General features: G+C 39.4%; 1 protein-coding gene across 1 annotated transcript in view; it reads right to left on the reverse strand.

The window, feature by feature from the left end:
- The window catches only part of Col5a2 (collagen type V alpha 2 chain), a 132,701-nt gene extending 115,375 nt beyond the window's left edge, over nt 1–17,326 (reverse strand). The window contains exon 1 of the mRNA XM_051153772.1: nt 16,831–17,326. Within this exon, the coding sequence (XP_051009729.1) occupies nt 16,831–16,924 (94 nt within the window). The 5' untranslated portion in view covers nt 16,925–17,326. The remainder of the gene's footprint in view (nt 1–16,830) is intronic.
- Between the last annotated feature and the right edge of the window lie 379 nt (nt 17,327–17,705).

Below are 17,705 nucleotides of genomic sequence, written 5' to 3' on the forward strand. Positions count from 1 at the left end.
CTCACTGAAAAAGAGTTGCCAAGCTACAAACAGGACCTTGAAGCTGACTGGTTTTGAAACAAGCTTCCTGATGACATGTGGATAAGGAAGAGATAGTTCTATCAGGAAGATACAGTTTGTTCACACGAACACACACACACACACACTGAAGTCTGGTTATAAAATAGTAAAATGTGGCACTGAACCTTACAGTTTATTGTCTTTCAGATCAGCTTTCTTACTTAACTGTATATTTGAGCTTAATGTTCTCCAAACCCTCCCTCCTGATTTACAGACACTGCATATTAAACAGGGGCATAAGATTCTGCTCAAATGTGACTGGAAACTTGCTGCTGAGATTTCTTAGGGAGAAAAGACAAATAAAAATGTTTAATCACATAGAGCAGGAAAATCAAAAGACATGCTTCTATGACAATGTCCTGGTTTGTCTATATCAACTTGGAACAAACCTAGACACATCTGGAAATAGGGAATCCCAATTGAGTAAAGGCCCCCATCAGGTTACTTGTGGTGAAGTCTGTAGCACATTTTCTTGATTGATGTTTAACGGCCTAGACTACTGTGGGTGGTACCACCTCTAGCAAATGGTCCTGAGTTGTATAAAGAAGTAAGATGAGCAAACCATTGGGAAAACCAGTAAGTAAGCAGTATTTCTTCATGCCTTGGCTTCCATCAATGATGGATCATGATCTACAAGCCAAATAAACCCTTTCCTCCTAAGTTACTCTTTATGGTAGTGTTCTATCATATCAGTGGAAAGTTAAGTAAAACTGGAGCTTTATAGCTTAGATAAAAGCTCTTGGTAGAATTTTCCATTGTTCCATTTTTATAGCCCTCAGATATTTTTTTCTTTTTCTTTTTCTTTTTTTCAGTACATATTCTTGCAAAAGATTATTACACCCAGATATTTTCATTTGCCTTTATATAGCAATTATAGGGGTTTTTTAATCAAATGTCAGAGAGATTTCCTTGTAACAAGTCATTCAGTAAAATTGTATTCACATCTCTCCTCTTAAATTATTTCCATCATGCGGTTGCTGTTGCTGTTGCTGTTTCCTTTACATTTGTAAAATCAAAAATCTAGAAAAGTACTGCAAAAACAGAAGAGTGCCTAACTGTCCAGTAATCTTTGGCTTTCTGGAGTCAATCATAGTAATATCCTGGGAGTGGGGAGAGGGACAAAGTAAATTAACAGAAAAAAGAGACTCTGCAGAGTTTGGTCAGCTCACCACTGTGTCCAGGTTGCCCTGGAGCTGCCTTGTAAGCCCTTGTCTATTAAGCAGCTCTTCTCTTTCCAAATGTAAGCCCAGAGCAAGGCAGAGTGGAGAGTCAGTTTCCAATTTTCTATAAAGATTTTTTGACTCACATAACTTGAGAAGATCAACTCTCTCTGTAGCAGGCAGGGTTGGTACAGGCATGAAGTGGCCCTGGGAACTAGGTGGATACGCTTGGCTTACACGCTGCTGAGACAACCCAAGAAAATGAGAGCACAAAACGGGAGAGTACTCAGCCTCCTGGCACTAACTCACTGAGCAGCCTCCTGAGCAAGAAGCTTTTCTTTCCTTGCTTTTGTAGCAGTAGTAAAGATTTGGCAAATAAAGGTTGGAACCAGGGAACCACGAGTCATTTTTTTATAACTAAATCCATCTATCAACAGGTTTAAGAAACCTTATTGAGGTGGGATCCAAGATGGCAGCATTGATCAAGCATGGTATCTGAACATCAGAACAGCAGCGATTGCCAACCTATCAACAGGCTGTTCTGGGGAACCCAAAATGCCAGAGTCTGCTTCCCAGGTGAGAGTAGAGCCCATGGTGAGGGAAACAGTGAATGGGTCCAACCTCAGGAAAAGTTCCCGGGCTTTCTATGGAGCATGGTCTCAGCCTCTGGCCACCCACATGTCCTCACTGTTCCAAGGTACCTTCAGGGTACCCAGACACCCAGCTATATGACCTTGGGACTCCTGATGCCCAGGATCCACGGAAATAGCCCCAGTCACCACTCCAAAGCTCAACCCATATCCCTAAGGAGACTGGCCAGACCTCTGAGTTCACAGGTTCTCCAAAATGGCTGTTCCCAGTGAGCACAGTGTCTGGGCCCCTGGAGCTCATTAACCTTGAAACAAGAAAACCAGTAGCAGGGTGGCTTACTCTGGGACTTTACTTGTCGAAAATAGGGTCCTTAGGCTGCTAAATATGCCAGTCAATCCTGAGGATCATATATCTGAGGAGAACCATGCTCAGTTCCCTGAGAACCACCTGCCAGTCAGAAACCGTACCCAACAGTCTGAGGAGGGCTCCTGCAGGAAAATCAGGATTTATTCCCAGGGCTCTTCCCACACCACTGGGAACTTCAGAGGGTACCAGGAACTGCCAGCCAATGCCAGAGACAAGCAGATGGCTAACAGTTAGCATAAAAACACAATCAACAAGTGCCAGAGAAATATGGCATTTTTCAGAAGCCAACTATGCCAGGGCAAGCATCCCCGGATATTCCAGCATAATTGAAACACAAGAAAATGACCTTAAAGCTATGCTACTGAAGATGATAAAGGCCTTTAAAGAAGAAACCTTTAAAAATTACAGGAAGACACCGGCAAATAGATAGAGACCTTAGAAGAGAAAATGAATAAATTACTCAAAGAAATAAAAGAAAATTTAAACAAACAGGTGAAATAATTGAACAAATCGTTTAAAGAAATGCAGGAAAATACAAACAACCACATAAAGGAAATCAATATAATGGTTCAATATCTGAAGATAAAAGTACAAACAATGGCAAAGCATAAAATGAGGAAATATTGGGGGTGGAACATTTAGGAAAGGGAACAGGAACTACAGATGTAAGCATTACCAATAGAATACAAGATATGGAGGAAACAATCTCAGGTGTAGACGATACAATCAAAGAAATTGATGCATCTGTCAAAGAAAATGTTAAATCTAAAATTTCTTTGACATAAAACATACAAAAAAATAAAATACAGGACACCATAAAAGACAAAATGTAAGACTAATAGAACAAGAAGAAAGAGAAGATTCCTGGCTGCAAAGACAAGAAAATATTGTCAACAAAATCATAGAAGAAAAATTCCCTAATCTAAAGAAAGAAATGCCTATAGGCATACAAGAGGCCTACAGAACACCAAATAGATTAGACCATAGAATAAAATCCTCCCTTCACCTAATGATCAAAACACTAAATGTACAGAACAAGGAAAAATATTAAAAGCTACAAGGGAAAAAGGCCAAGTACCCAATAAGAATCACACTTGAATTCTCAGCAGAGATCATAAAAGCAGGAAAAGCCTTGGCAGATGTCTTGCAAACACCAAGAGCCCATATATGTCAAGCCAGACTGCTATATCCAGCGAGATTTACATTCACCATAGGTAGAGAAAACAAGATTTTCCACAAGAGAACCAAATATTTAAAAACCTATGCACGAACCCAGCCTTACAGAAAATAATAAAAAGAAAACTCCCACTCAAGGAGGTTAACTACACCCAAAAAACCACAGGATATAAATAACTTCACCAGAACAAAACCAAAAGACAAGCACACAAACATAGTACTACAACCAACATCAAGATAAAATGAGCTAACAGTCAATGGTCATGAATATCTCTCAACATCAATGGACTAAACTCACCAATAAGAAAAAAAAAAATGCAAACTAACAGATTAGATGTGTAAACAGGACCAATCATTCTGCTGTATACAAGAAACACATCTCGACCAGAAAGATAGATATTAGCTCAGAATAAAGGGCTGGAAAAAGGTTTTCCAAGCCAATGGACCCAAGAAGCAAGATGGAGTAGGCATTCTAATATCTAATAAAAGAGATTTTAAACCAAAATTAATCAAAAAAGATTAGAAAGGACACTCATACTCATCAAAGGAAAATTTCACCAATGACCTCTCAATTCCAAACATTTTTGCTCCAAATACAAAGGCACCCACATTTGTAAAAGAAACATTAATAGTGGGAGACTTCATATCCCACTCTCACCAAAGGACAGGTCAACAAAACAGAAACTAAACAGAGAAGTAATGGCACTAACAGATTTCATAAATCAAATGAACCTAACAGCTACAGAACTTTTCTCTCAAACACAAAAGAGTATACCTTCTTCTCAGTACATCATGGAAACTTCTCTAAAATTGACCATATAGTCAGTCATAAAGCAAGCCTCAACACATACAAGGAGATTGAAATAATCCCTTCTGTCTTATCTGATCACTATGAACTAAAGCTGAGCCTCAACAGCAGCAGAAATTTAAAAAAAGTCTACACATGCATGGAAACTGAACAACTCTCTACTCAATGACAACTGGGTCAAGAAAGAAATAAAGGAATAAATTAAAGACTTCCTAAAATTCAATGAAAATGAAGGGACAACATACCCAAACTTATGGGACACAATGACAGCAGTGATAACAGGAAGGTTTATAGCACTAAGTGCCTTCATAAAGGAATTAGAGACATCTCATACAAGCAACTTAAATGAACACCTGAAGGCACTAGAAAAAAGAAGAAGAATCAAACACACACAAGAGGAAGATAGTCAAACTCAGGGCTGAAATCAGTAATTAGAAACAAAGAGAACAATTCAAAGAATCAACAAAACTAAGAGCTGGTTCTTTGAGAAAATCAACAAGATAGACAAACCCTTAGCTAAACTAAGGAAAGGACGGAGAGACACTATCCAAATCAACAAAATCAGAAATGGGAAAAAGGACTTAACAAATCCAAAGAATCATTAAGCCTTACTTTAAAAGCTGATATGCCATAAAATTTGAAAATATAAATGAAATGGACAATGTTCTTGATAGATTCTACTTACCAAAGTTAAATCAAGACCAGGTAAACAAAATAAATAACCCTATATCTTCTAAGGAAACAGAAGCAATCATCAAAAGTCTCCCAAAAACAATAAAAATACCCAGGGCCAGATGGTTTCAGCCCATAATTCTACCAGACATTCAAAGAATAGACAATACCATACTCTTCAAACTATTTCACAAATTAGAAACATAAGGATCATTACCAAATTCATTCTATGAAGCCAGAGTCACCCTGATACATAAGGTGCACAAAGACTCAACAAAGAAAAAGGATTTCAAACCAGTTTTCCTTATGAACATTGATGCAAAAATACTCAAAATGAAATGCCTGCAAAACAAATGCAAGAATATCTCAAAAATATTACCCACCATAACCAGGGAAGTTTCATCCCAGGCATGCAGGGGGTTCAATATACAGAAATCCATTAATGTAAGTGAGCATATAAACAAACTGGAGGGAAAAAAATCAAATGATTATCTCCTTAGATGCTGAGAAACATTTAACAAAATCTAACATGCATTCATATTAAAAGTGTTGGAGATATCAGGGATACAAGGCACATACATAAACATAGTAAAAGCAATATACAGCAAGCTGAGAGCCAACATCAAACTAAATGCAGAGAAGGTTAAATGAATTTCACTGAAGTCATGGATAAGACAAGACTTCTCTTTCTGTATCTCTTCAATATAGTACTTGAAGTCCTAGCTAAAGCAATGAGATGAAAGGGATAAAAATTGGAAAGGAAGACATAAAACTATCACTGTTCATGGTTGATCTATAGTATATGCCCTACAGCTGAAAAAACAGCTGTAGGGCATATACTGCAGCCCTTCAGCAAAGTGGCTGGATACAAAATAAAAACAAAACAACAACAACAAAAACCACTAGTCTTCATGTGTACAAAAAACAAATGGTCTAAGATAGAAATCATGGAAACAACACCCTTCACAATAGCCACAAAAAAAACATAAAGTATCTTGGTGTAACTCTAACCAACCAAGTGAAATACCTGTATGAAAACAACTTCAAGTCTTTGAAGAAAGAAATTGAGGAAGATATCAGAAGATGGAATGATCTCCCATGATCATGAATCAGTAGGACTAACATAGTAAAAATATCCAGAAACTGAAAACAACCTAGATGACCCTCAACTTAAAAATTTACAATGAAACCATGGTACACCTACATAATGAAATACTGTTCAGCTATGAAAATCAAGGAGATCATGAAATTTTTAGGCAAATGGGTGGAGCTGGAAAAGATCATCCTGAATGAAGTAACCTAGACACAGAAGGATACATATGGTATATTCTCACTTATAAGTGAATATTAATCAAATAATACAGGATAAGCATATTACAATCCACAGACATAAAGAAGGTAAGTAACAAGGAGGACACTAGGGAGGATACCTAATTCTCATTCAGAAGGGCAAATAGAATGGAGAGGGGTCAAGAGAGGCAACAGGACAGGAGCCTGCCATAGATGACCTCTGAAAGACTCCACCCAGCAGGGGATTGAATAAGATGCTTAGTCTCACAGACAAACTTTGGGCAGGGTACAAGAAGTCTTATGTTAGAGTTGGGGGATACAAGGACCCGGAGGTTACAGGAGCTCCACAAGAAGACCAATAAAGCTAACAAATCTAGGCCCAAGGGTCTGGCTGAGACTGATGAACCATACATGGACCATACATGGAGAGTATGTAGCCCAGAGGCAGCTCAGTCTCCATAGGCGTACCTTAGTAAGAGAAACAGGAGCCCTGTCTCTGACATGGACTCTGTTGCCTGCTCTTTGTTCACTCCCCTCTGGTGAGTGGCCTTGCCAGGCCACAGTGGAAGAGAATGCAGGCAGTCCTGATGAGATTGGATAGGCTTGGGTCACTTGGTAAGGGAGCAGGGCTCCCCTTCTCTGAAGACTAGAGGAGGTGCATAACGAGGAAGAGGGAGGGAAGGTGGGACCAAGAGGAGAGGAAGGAGAGAGCTTTGATCAGGATGTAAAGTAAATAAATTAAAAAACTAAATTTAAATTTAAAAAGAGAACTTACTGACATATGTAAACATTAATTATATGGCTTTTAGATAAGCAGTAGATAAGCCTTTTATACTTTGAGTTTAATACTAGATTTTAATCTCTTTGAGCGGAAAAACTGCTTATTTGTTCCATAACAACAGATATTTACTGTAAGTGGTAATCAGGTGACATATATACCTGATAGTCATCCTATTAATTATTTGAAGTGAATTATATTATTATTTTATTTATAGAGAAACCAAAAATCAGCAATATTAATTTTTCCAAGCCTATGAAAATATATTCTTGAAAACCAGGAATCTGAATTCAGTTGACTCTCAAATGAATAAGTAGCAATACTACTTTTCAAATTTTTGGAAGAAATATTTAACAACTATATATGCACAAAAGAAATCTCACCTACCTGTTCATTCTATAAAATGTATCAATCATGCTGTAACACGTTTCCCAAGGAGATAGCAAATAAGCAAGACAATAGGACATTATTAAAAAGTCTTAAGTTCAAAACAACTCAAAGATTTGATAAAAGAAAAAGACATGAAATTAATCCATAGTATGGTCTCTATTTCTCAAAAGACAGTGAATTAGTATCAATATACTTGACCACTCAGAGCATGTAGAGAAATGAAAGAGGTTAATCCCTACGGACTAATCAGCCAACACATTGTATTGACTTGAGAAAGGATGCCACATAATATTAAGCATCAATAAAAATAATAATAGCTGTTTACATAGCGGAAATGAAATCAATTCCCTTGAAAGTCAGTGGAATAATTCTGGCATTCATTAGTTTAAAAACAGTGTATTAGGGGGCTAGAGAGATGGCTCAGTGGTTAAGAGCACTGCCTGTTCTTCCAAAGGACATGGGTGGGTTCAATTCCCAGCACCCACATGGCAGCTTATAACTGTCTGTAACTCCAATATCTAATACCCTCTCACCAATGCACATAAATTAAAATTAAATAAAATATTTTTAAACAGTTTATTAGTAATCAAGGGAATATAGTAAGTATGGTACAATGGGAAAGTAAAAACAAATTGCAAAATTGGAAGATTATGAGGTAAACATAAGAACTGTGTCAAAAAAAAAAACCTAAAACAAACCAAAACAAAAAATCTAAAAGAGAAGAAGAGGAGGAGGAGGAGGAGGAGGAGGAAGAAGAAGAAGAAGAAGAAGAAGAAGAAGAAGAAGAAGAAGAAGAAGAAGAAGAAGAAGAAGAAGAAGAAGAAGAAGAAATTCATCTTACAGGAATAAGTAAAATAGACACATGAGAAGAAATTCTCCATGCAAGGAAAGGTGAGTTGAATTCTATGAGATTAAAAAAAAGAAGAACAGTGGGATCAACTACAGAGAAAATTAAAACTTTAAGGGCACTCTGATTTGTAGTAGTTTGGAGAAAAGAGAGAGGGAGAGAGAGAGAGAGAGAGAGAGAGAGAGAGAGAGAGAGAGAGAGAGAGAGAGAGAGGACTGTGGTGTGTGTGAGTGTGTGTGTGCACAATTTTAATTTGTAATAATTTATTTAGATTACATCCCAATTGTTATCCCTTTGCTTTATCTTCCTGTTCTCACCCTGCCTCCTTCTTCCATCCTTTACCCCTCCCCTAGACCTCTGACAGAAGGGGACCTCATCCCCCACCATATGACCACAGCCTGTCAAGTCTCATCCAGATAGCCTGCTTCCCTTTCTTCTGTGTGCTCACCAGGCCTCCCCACGATGGGAAATTGATCAAATCAGGGGCACCAGAGTTCACGTCAGAGGCAATCCCCACTCTCCCCACAACAGTGGAGAATGAGCTGTCTATTAACTATATCTGAACAGTTTGTACATACAGCCCTTGGTCCAGATCCACTGGCCTTGATGGTCTCCTTGTGGGACTCCTGAAGCCTCTGGGACCTTCCATCCCTCCATTCTTCCATACCACTCTCAGTATTTCACCCAGAGAACAGCAATGAGTACTAGCATCTGTCCTGATGCCCCACTGAGTGGAGTCTCTCAGAGGACATCTATGTTGGACTAATATCCACTTATAAGTGATTATATGTCATGTGTGCCTTTCTGGGTCTGGATTACCTCACTCAGAATGATTGTTTCTAGGTGCATGCATTTGCCTGCAAATTACAAGATTTTCTTGTTTTCAATAGCTGAGTAGTATTCCATTGTGTAAAATGTACCACCGTTTGTTTAAGATTTTTAAGTACTTACATTTAAATTTTTTAGATACTGTTTTAAAATTTAAAAGATTTGGCTAAAGGAAAAAATGGTACCAGGGCTTGTATTTGTTATGACTGAAATACATGTTCATATCACTTTCTGTGCCTCACTTAGAAACATCAAAATCAGATTGCAAGACTGTGTACTATTCCTGAGCATTCTTGATGAAGATGCAAAGGACTTGGAGTAGTGCAAAGCTGCAGCAATGTCAAGAACACAGTTCTCACACACTGTGGAGGGACCTACGCTGACTCTTCTTTAGAAATGGCAGGAACTACAATAAGATTGTGGTGTGAGTGCTGCTTCCAAGGGCCTTTTGTTCCTATCTAAAAATTGAAGCCACATTTTGAATTAAGACAATAAACAACTAGAGAAAAAAAGTATAACACTATCCTCTTCCTAAATCTAAGCCTGGAAAAAGTAAACATTCCAGTATGAACATTACAACAAAAAGTAGAATGGATAATGTTCCATGACCGTTTTTGTGCTAATGTATTAATATTGTGCGCATTTCTCCCCAGAAGGCAAGGTGTAGTTAGGAAAGTATGGCTTCACTGGATGTTTCCTTATTGGATAAATTTAGATGATAGAGTCACATTAATTTCATTTGAGGTGCAGCTTATAAGAAATAAGACAGGATAAAAATATCTGCACAGAGTTGTACCTTAAAGGCAAAGCTGGAAGAATGCTCCCCACGTTGACAAGACAAGGAGGGGATATCTTTTCTGTCTTATATAATACTGACATGGAAAGTCATTTAAAGGCAAGAAACCTATCATTATCTTTCTGATTATTCTAACTTTTAGTGTGAATTTTTTGGTGATAAGAATGATCAGGCAATGTGGAAATGGTTCAGTTGGTAAAGGGTTTGCTGTATAAACATGAGAAGCTGACTTGGAATTAGTAGTGCCCACATAAAAATCTGGGTTGCCATCCTAGCCCAAGAGAGTCAGAGAAAGAAGGATTGCTAGCCATCCATTCTTAGACAATCAGTGAACTATCCTGTCTTTTTTAAAAAGTACTTTATTCACAATACAACTTATTTGTTGTCCCCTCACTTGTATTTTCCCATTCCTCCTCCTTCCCTCTTTCATCCTATTCCCCTTCCCTAGGTCTGTGACAGAAGAGGACCTTGTCCCCCACTATAAGATCACAGCTTTTCAGGTCTCTTCCTGGTACCCTGTGTACTCTTCCTCTGAGTGTCACCAGGTCTTCCCACCAAGGGCAAGTGGTCCAATAGGGGGTATCTGAGTTTGTGTCCCAGTCAGTCTCTGCTCTCCACACAATTGTGGAGAATGTGCTATCCATTGGCTAGATCTGGATATGGGTTCTAGGTCTACTGCATGCATTGTCCTTGGTTGGTACTGTATTTTGAGCTGACCTGCCTAGGTCCAGATCCACCAGCCTTAATGCTCTTCTTGTAGGTTTCTAGAACCCTCTGGATCCTTCTGTTTTCCCATTCTTTCTTACCTTTCTCACCTAGAGTCCCAATAGGAGGTCCCAATGTCCATTCCAATCTCTGGCTAAATGAAGACTTTCATGGGATATCTCTGTTGGTCTAGTGTCCAATTATAAGTGAGTACATGCCATGTGCCTCTTTCTGTGACTGGATGAACTATCCTGTCTTAACAACAAAGCTGAGGGGAATGGACAGACTGCTCTGCAGAGCTCTTGTCAGTCTTGCAGAGGACCCAGGTTTGGTTCTCGGCACCTATATGGCAGCTCACAAAAACCTTGAAGTCCACTTCCAAATCTGATGCCCAGGCTTCTGAGAGCACTAGACATACACAAACAGGTTGACAAAGTGATCAGATACACAAAGTAAAAATAAATTGATAATCTTTCTAGGAGGGCACAAAGGAGGATGCTTGAATATCACTCAAAAAAGGAAATAGAGAGCAGAAGGCGTTGAAGAGGCAGAACAGGGTGAGAGAGGGAGTGTGAGGGGAAATAAGGATGGGATCATGGGAGAGTGGGGCCTGGAGGGCAGAGTGCTGGCAAAGAGAACAGAGGCCATATCCATGAGAATCTCTGAAACAAGTTGGAGACATAGGGCAGGGTAGGCTCCTGGGAGGATATGGAGGGCGACTCTGAGACCCCTAGTAGTGGGCATCATGAAGACTAAAGAGGTCACCCTCTAACAGGACAGAACTCCTAGTAGATAAAGGGGAATACCAAGCCACCCACAAAAACGTTGACCTAAAATTTACGCTGCCTACAAGATGTGCATGGATAAATATAGAGCAGAGATGAAGGGGCTATCCAACCAATCCTGGCCTAACCTGAGACACACCATGTGGGAAAGAGCCAACCCCTGACACTATTGATGATACTCTGTTATGCTTGCAGACAGGAGCCCATCATGGCTGTTCTCTGAAAGGCTCTACCCAGCAACTAATCAAAACGGATGCTGAGACTTGCAGCTAAATATCGAGCACAAGGAGCCTTGTTGAAGAATGGGGAAAAGGATGGAAGGGCCCAGAGGAGACAAGAGGTCCACAAGAAGATGAACAGAGCCAACTAACCTGGGTCTAGTGGGGTTTGCAGAGACGGAAGCACCAACCAAAGGCCATGCATGGACTGGACCTAGACTCCCTACACAGATGTACCTGACGGACAGCTTGGCCTTCATGTGGGTCCCAAAGTAAGGGAAACAGAAGCTGCCTCTGACATGGATTCTGTTACATGCTTTTTAATCACTTTCCCCCTGGTGAGGCTGCCTTGCCAGGCCACCATGCAAGAGGATGTACTCAATCCTGGTGCTGGGGTGGGTTAGTAGGGGATGGCTTCCATTTTCTGAGGGATAAGGAAGAAGAGAAAGAGGAAGAAGGAGGAAGGATGAGACCTGGAGGAGAAAAAGGTGCTATATTCTGAGATGTAAGATGAATAACTAACTAAATTATTTTCTTAAGTAAAAAATAAAATTGAAGACCAAGAACTCATTGGTAAATTCTATCTGCATTTGATCCCCTGAACTGACATAAAGATGAAAGGAGAGAACTGACCCCACAATTTTGTTCTCTGTCCATGACATGAACATGTGACACAGACATACATCATGAATACACACATACACACACTATACATACACACACCCTACACACACATGTGTATGCACACACACTAAGAATAAAATTTAAAGTGAGATTGAGAAGCAATTGAAGAAGACACCTAATGTCAACGTATGACCTCCACAAAAATGTGTTCGCACACCCAAGTATACACACATAAACATGTACAATCCCATGGGAAAAAATTAAAAATACACAAATTTTCAGTAAATTCATAATAGCTCATGTTGTATCTTGGTCTGAAGAAATAAATCACAGAGAACAGTAAATAAAAATGTTAACTACCTCTAAAATAAACTTCGATTTGTATAACTTTGTACAACTTACCCAAATTTACATGATAATTTACTATTATAATCTTTTTGTTTCACCATTGCTGCACCTCTCATATGTAAATAAATACTTCTCAATGTTGTGGTCTCAGAATCGATAAGCATTAGGTTAAATGTTCTCGGTCTAACCCTTACATATACCCCATAAGGCCAATAACACACGGAGATGGAGCAAACTGCATGGTTAAAATTATTTCGTACTGTCACCTCAGCTTATCAGGATTCCAGTGTTTTCATTATGGCTCAAGACAAAGCCTAGCCTTTCTGTTTTGCTCACACCTTGAACTAATGCATGTTTGGGATGATCCAGGCTGTAGTGAGAGTGTGGAGTGTGCAGAACAGGAAGATGAATGGGAGATGAACTCACATATACCTGGACACACATTGGAATCACATGTGTCCTCTATATAGCAGATTTATCCACCTAATGCCATAAGGAGATTCTGCTTTGGATTATTTTTTCCTCAAATGGTTTCAAAATTGTAGTGGTTCAGTAAGCTGTATACGTAAAATGAATCACTAGGAAACCAAAGTTCCAGGATTTACAAATGTTTTGAAGACATAAACGATTCCATTTAAGAAAAGCACAATCACAGCTTTCTCATTCTCTCTCCAGATGCCTAAGAAACTACATGCACCTGCAGCATCTCCAGCAGCCTCCAAGGACTGTAAAATCAAAGACAATACACTAGGGATAAAAGAACAGGGAGATAAAAAGTTTGAGTCCCCAACTCTTTTCAACATACCAGCTCTTCACTCTACTTGAGAGCTTCTTTTGAGTAAGTATACAAACTTCCTGCTTGAAACTGTCTTCTAGCCGGGCGTGGTGGTGCACGCCTTTAATCCCAGCACTTGAGAGGCAGAGGCAGGCGGATCACTGTGAGTTCGAGGCCAGCCTGGTCTACAAAGTGAGTCCAGGATGGCCAAGGCTACACAGAGAAACCCTGTCTCGAAAAACCAAAAAAAGAAAGAAAGAAAGAAAGAAAGAAAGAAACTGTCTTCTACTACATGAAGCGCTCTACATAAAACCATTTCAGTAGTGGTGAGTGTAGAACAGTTTATGAAAGTAAATATCTTAAGCTGGACACCCATCCTCTGTTTCCCTGTACAGCCTTTAACGTGATGTTATCCAAGCACTGTTGAGTGTCACACATCTAATGCTTGTTATCTCTATTGCTATGAGATAAATCACAGATAGGACATCATGAAAACCCACAAGACACTACAATATTAAAAATCTTATGTGCCCTTTTTCTCTTGCTAGTTAGAAGCTGGCTTGGGACCAAATGAGCTTGGGATCAGTGTAGGGCTGCAACATGGGTACTGGCAATTTATAGTCCATGAGCCAGAATTGGCCCTTAGACATATTGAATTTGGTTCATGCAAGGCTTTTTTAAAGTTCTAATTTGGAAAGCTTAAAATGGGCATGTATACGTCTTGAGTTCCCATCAAGTCCCATCAAACCCGACTGATACACAAAACTATTGCTGCACGGTTTGTGTTACATGGCTGACTTCTGGAAGCCCTGAAGTTCTCAGTGCATATCTTCTTCTGCACGTCTCTCTGTCACTCATGTGGTGCTGAATAAAACGATTCACACCAAAGATCACTCCCTAAGATAAAGAATGCCTAGTGCTAGAAACAAAAATGTGCATAGTTCCCTAGATGCTACATTTTGGTTTGGAAATAAAATTTTACTATAAATGGCCTAGTTTTTCTCTTACCAAAAAAAAAAAATGTGGAGCATTCCAAAGCCTCCCTACACAATATACACCAGATTTTATCATATTGACTCTGATTTTGGCTACATTATACTTTCAACTAAAGTTAACCTAACTCCCAAACCCTTTCTTTTTAGTTTCTAACAAACTTTTGAAACCCAATTCAATTCTTAAACTTTAGTTCAGATTCTTAAATTCAATTTTGTCCAGAAATGTCTAAAACTGTATTTACTCTCTCTTAGCATCCACTTGTGATCTTGTCAGGCTGGCACTGTGCTTATGTTTCATATTCCACAGTCAAAAGAAGACAGCTATAAAAGGAAATGGCTAAGCTCATAAATATACACTTACATCCAAGGCCAGGTTTCTACAACACATGTTCAAGGGAATACAAATGAACACCACAACCCATGCTACTTGTAGCAACAATTTGAAAATTGTATGTTCTTCACATGTATGGCTTAGACTTTTCTTTAATATAAAGCATTCCCCATATTCACACTTCCTCAAATACAAAATTTGCCTAGAATTACTAGATTCTAACAGAGTAAATGAAGTCTAACTAGTGTCCACACAGTATCAGTGTGCATTCAGGCACGAATGGGAAGTGAGCTGAGTGTAAGTTGTGGCTCTGAATACACTAGATCACTGAGCCATCAATAGTATCCTCACTCAGTCACATGCTTTTCTGCTATTAATTTTCGTGACTTCTATTTGAACTACTATTTATAATGTCTGAGAGAATTCACTCTTTCTGTAAAAATCTGTGTTTTGGGGTTTGAGTTTCTCTGCTGTTTAATGACACTAGGGAAAAAGACGTTGGCCTAGAGGTAGGACTTTTGAACCAATCTCATCATCTTAATTTATGAAAATGGATATTAATTAAGAGTAAACCCTTCATTTTTAAATAGCACCTTCAGAATAAAGGCAATAACTTAAAGGATTTTGCCATATGGCCTACCCTATATGACCTTCAAGCATCTTACATCTTTCATTTACACACATATGTAACTACTTCTGTGCTTTACAAAAGTTAAGCACATAATTTTAATATAGGTTGGAAATGGTGTCTGTATAGCCTTTTAAAAGTTGGCCTACTGGTAGTGGAGGGAGGTAAGCAGATTCCTTGATAGTCAGACATTTAACTTCTAATGTTTCTGTTTACTCTCTCATAACTTCTGTGTTCTTGGATTTGCAAACAACACACAATTTCCACAGCATTACAAAGAAACATAAGTTTCACCTTTTAAAAGTTCCCTCATTTTTGGGAACATGGAAACTGACCTTAAAAGTTCCAAGATTTTAGAAAAGTGCCCCCTCTATGGGACTAATGACAGACTTGAAATTCATCTCCAGAAATTTCTTTTCTCTCCTTCTAGGTTTTCTAGAACTTATAGTTGTGAAACATGGTTTCTAAATATCTTTAGAGAAAAAAATACAGGGAGGCAAGAAACAGATGTACAGAGGTGGATGGATATACACACAAGAAAGACAGTAACAGACATGATTAACACGCTGCTAAGTTTTAAAAGCTTGAGTTTGGTGCTAGCAGTGACTCAGATCTAAGCTAGCCTATTACAAATAAAAATATGTCTATATCTGACGCTTCAACCTCCAAAAGTTAAGAATTTGAGAACCAGTGGAGCAAGTTTTAATTTTTAAAATACATTCTATAAGCAGCCATGTCGGTTCAATTAACAATATGGCCCACAACTAACATATGCAAGTCATACAGGAGAAAGAGAAAAAACAGCAAGCAAGCAAGGTACTCCTTAAAAGAAAGGAAAAGGGAAAAAAAGGAAAGAACAGAGGGAAGGGAAGAAGGAAGGAAGAAAGGAAGGAAAGAAGGAAGGAAGGAAGGAAGGATCTAAGGGAAATGTCTTCATCAATACTCTATGCCAAATAAGTTTTCCTGCCTTCAGCCATCCACGCAGGAACTACACTGTCCTGATAATCAAGTCAGTAGGGTGGGAAAACACCACAGTTTAAGAAATCTGGCTTCTATCAGCCTCTGTTATGGAGAAATAAACTTGACTCCTCAGTAAGCAAATTCGATTTTAAAATCGCAGATGAAAACGTTAGGAGTGAGGATAAGGCTTTGGGAAGAAAGGAATGAAGAGCAAAGACAAAGGAAATTCCGAGCTATCTGAGTTGCCACAGAGGTTTTTCTAAACAAAGACTTTCATGAAGCTGCAGAAGTTCGCACAGGAAAGACTCCACCCTGCCCAGCTTCTGCAGCAGCTTTCCCAGCTCGGATCGCGCCAGCCCACACAACAGACCTCTAACTAAAAGTGCCTTCAGGGCTCCTTTTTAAGCACTCTTCTTTTCTTTTAAACGTCCCACTCTTACATTCGAGAAAAAAGACTGATCTGATCCTGGCTCTTGCGGGATGTCAGAAGCTCACTCTGCCAGGACAAGCACAGAAGCTCCGGAATTGCAGAAGTGCCTCTTGTCTCCAGAGCCAAGCTGCTCCCCAGGTGCAAATCCCACAGCCCCCATCTCAAACTTCAAACCAGGCTCCTCTTCACACTCTTCCTGAAGCTTAACATTCCATCTAGTTCCCAAACCAAGCCATAAACACCATAAGCAAAGCAAACGGCAAACTCACCATTCTCTTGTTCCTGGGCTTTTATTGAGACACAGTGCCCTAATAAAACAGTAAGAATGAGGAGAGGTCTTGCTACCACCCAGTTTGCCATCATGTCTAAATATGAGACATGTGGGGTCTTCCTGGGAATGAAGAGTAGATACTGAGGTCACTGTAGCACCATGAATTCTGCTGGGGGCTCTTTTTCAGCACCAGCCCCCGAGCCGCCTCAGTCTGTTTCAGCACCAGCTCCGGCACAGTCTGCGAAAACTTTTTTCAAGCGATGCAGCTTTAAATAGGAAGAATGCTGCCTCCACTTCTTTTCCTGCCCCTTTCAGCTTGTTCAGGCTCATAACCATCCAGTGTCTGCCAAGCAACCGTCTGATTGATGGTAAACAACCAAATCAGAGTGCGCGCCTCTGCGACTTGAATTTTCTCTACTTCTTGTAGATTTTAAGCACAGATGCAGCTTACCAACACAGACAAACTTTTATTCCTCTTTCTATTTGAGTATGTGTGGTTCTTCTTTTCTTCTGACTTTTTTTTTCTTTTTAAAGAAAGCCTATTAGCAGGAGTCTGATCCTCCCTCCTCCCCACCCCCCACCCTGGTCCCAACCCTTCCCCCAGATACACACCCACTGACTTTTCCAGAGACACTAAAAAGGCTTTAGGGAGGATATACAGCCTTTACTGGGATTTTTTTTCCCTTTTGCATTTAGATCATTCAGAATTCTCTTCTCCGCCTTCAGTCTTTAAAAGGTCACACTTTTTTAACCCTTTCTTTTGTCAGCAGAGGAAGAATTCCTGTCCCTATTCTCATTCTGCTCCTTTTCCCATGCTCTGAGGGGATTCTGGAAGAGAGGAGGAAGGATAAAGCAATTGCGAAATGAACTTGA

Source organism: Acomys russatus, chromosome 12, assembly GCF_903995435.1.
Source record: "Acomys russatus chromosome 12, mAcoRus1.1, whole genome shotgun sequence".
Classification (NCBI taxonomy): Eukaryota; Metazoa; Chordata; class Mammalia; order Rodentia; family Muridae; genus Acomys; species Acomys russatus.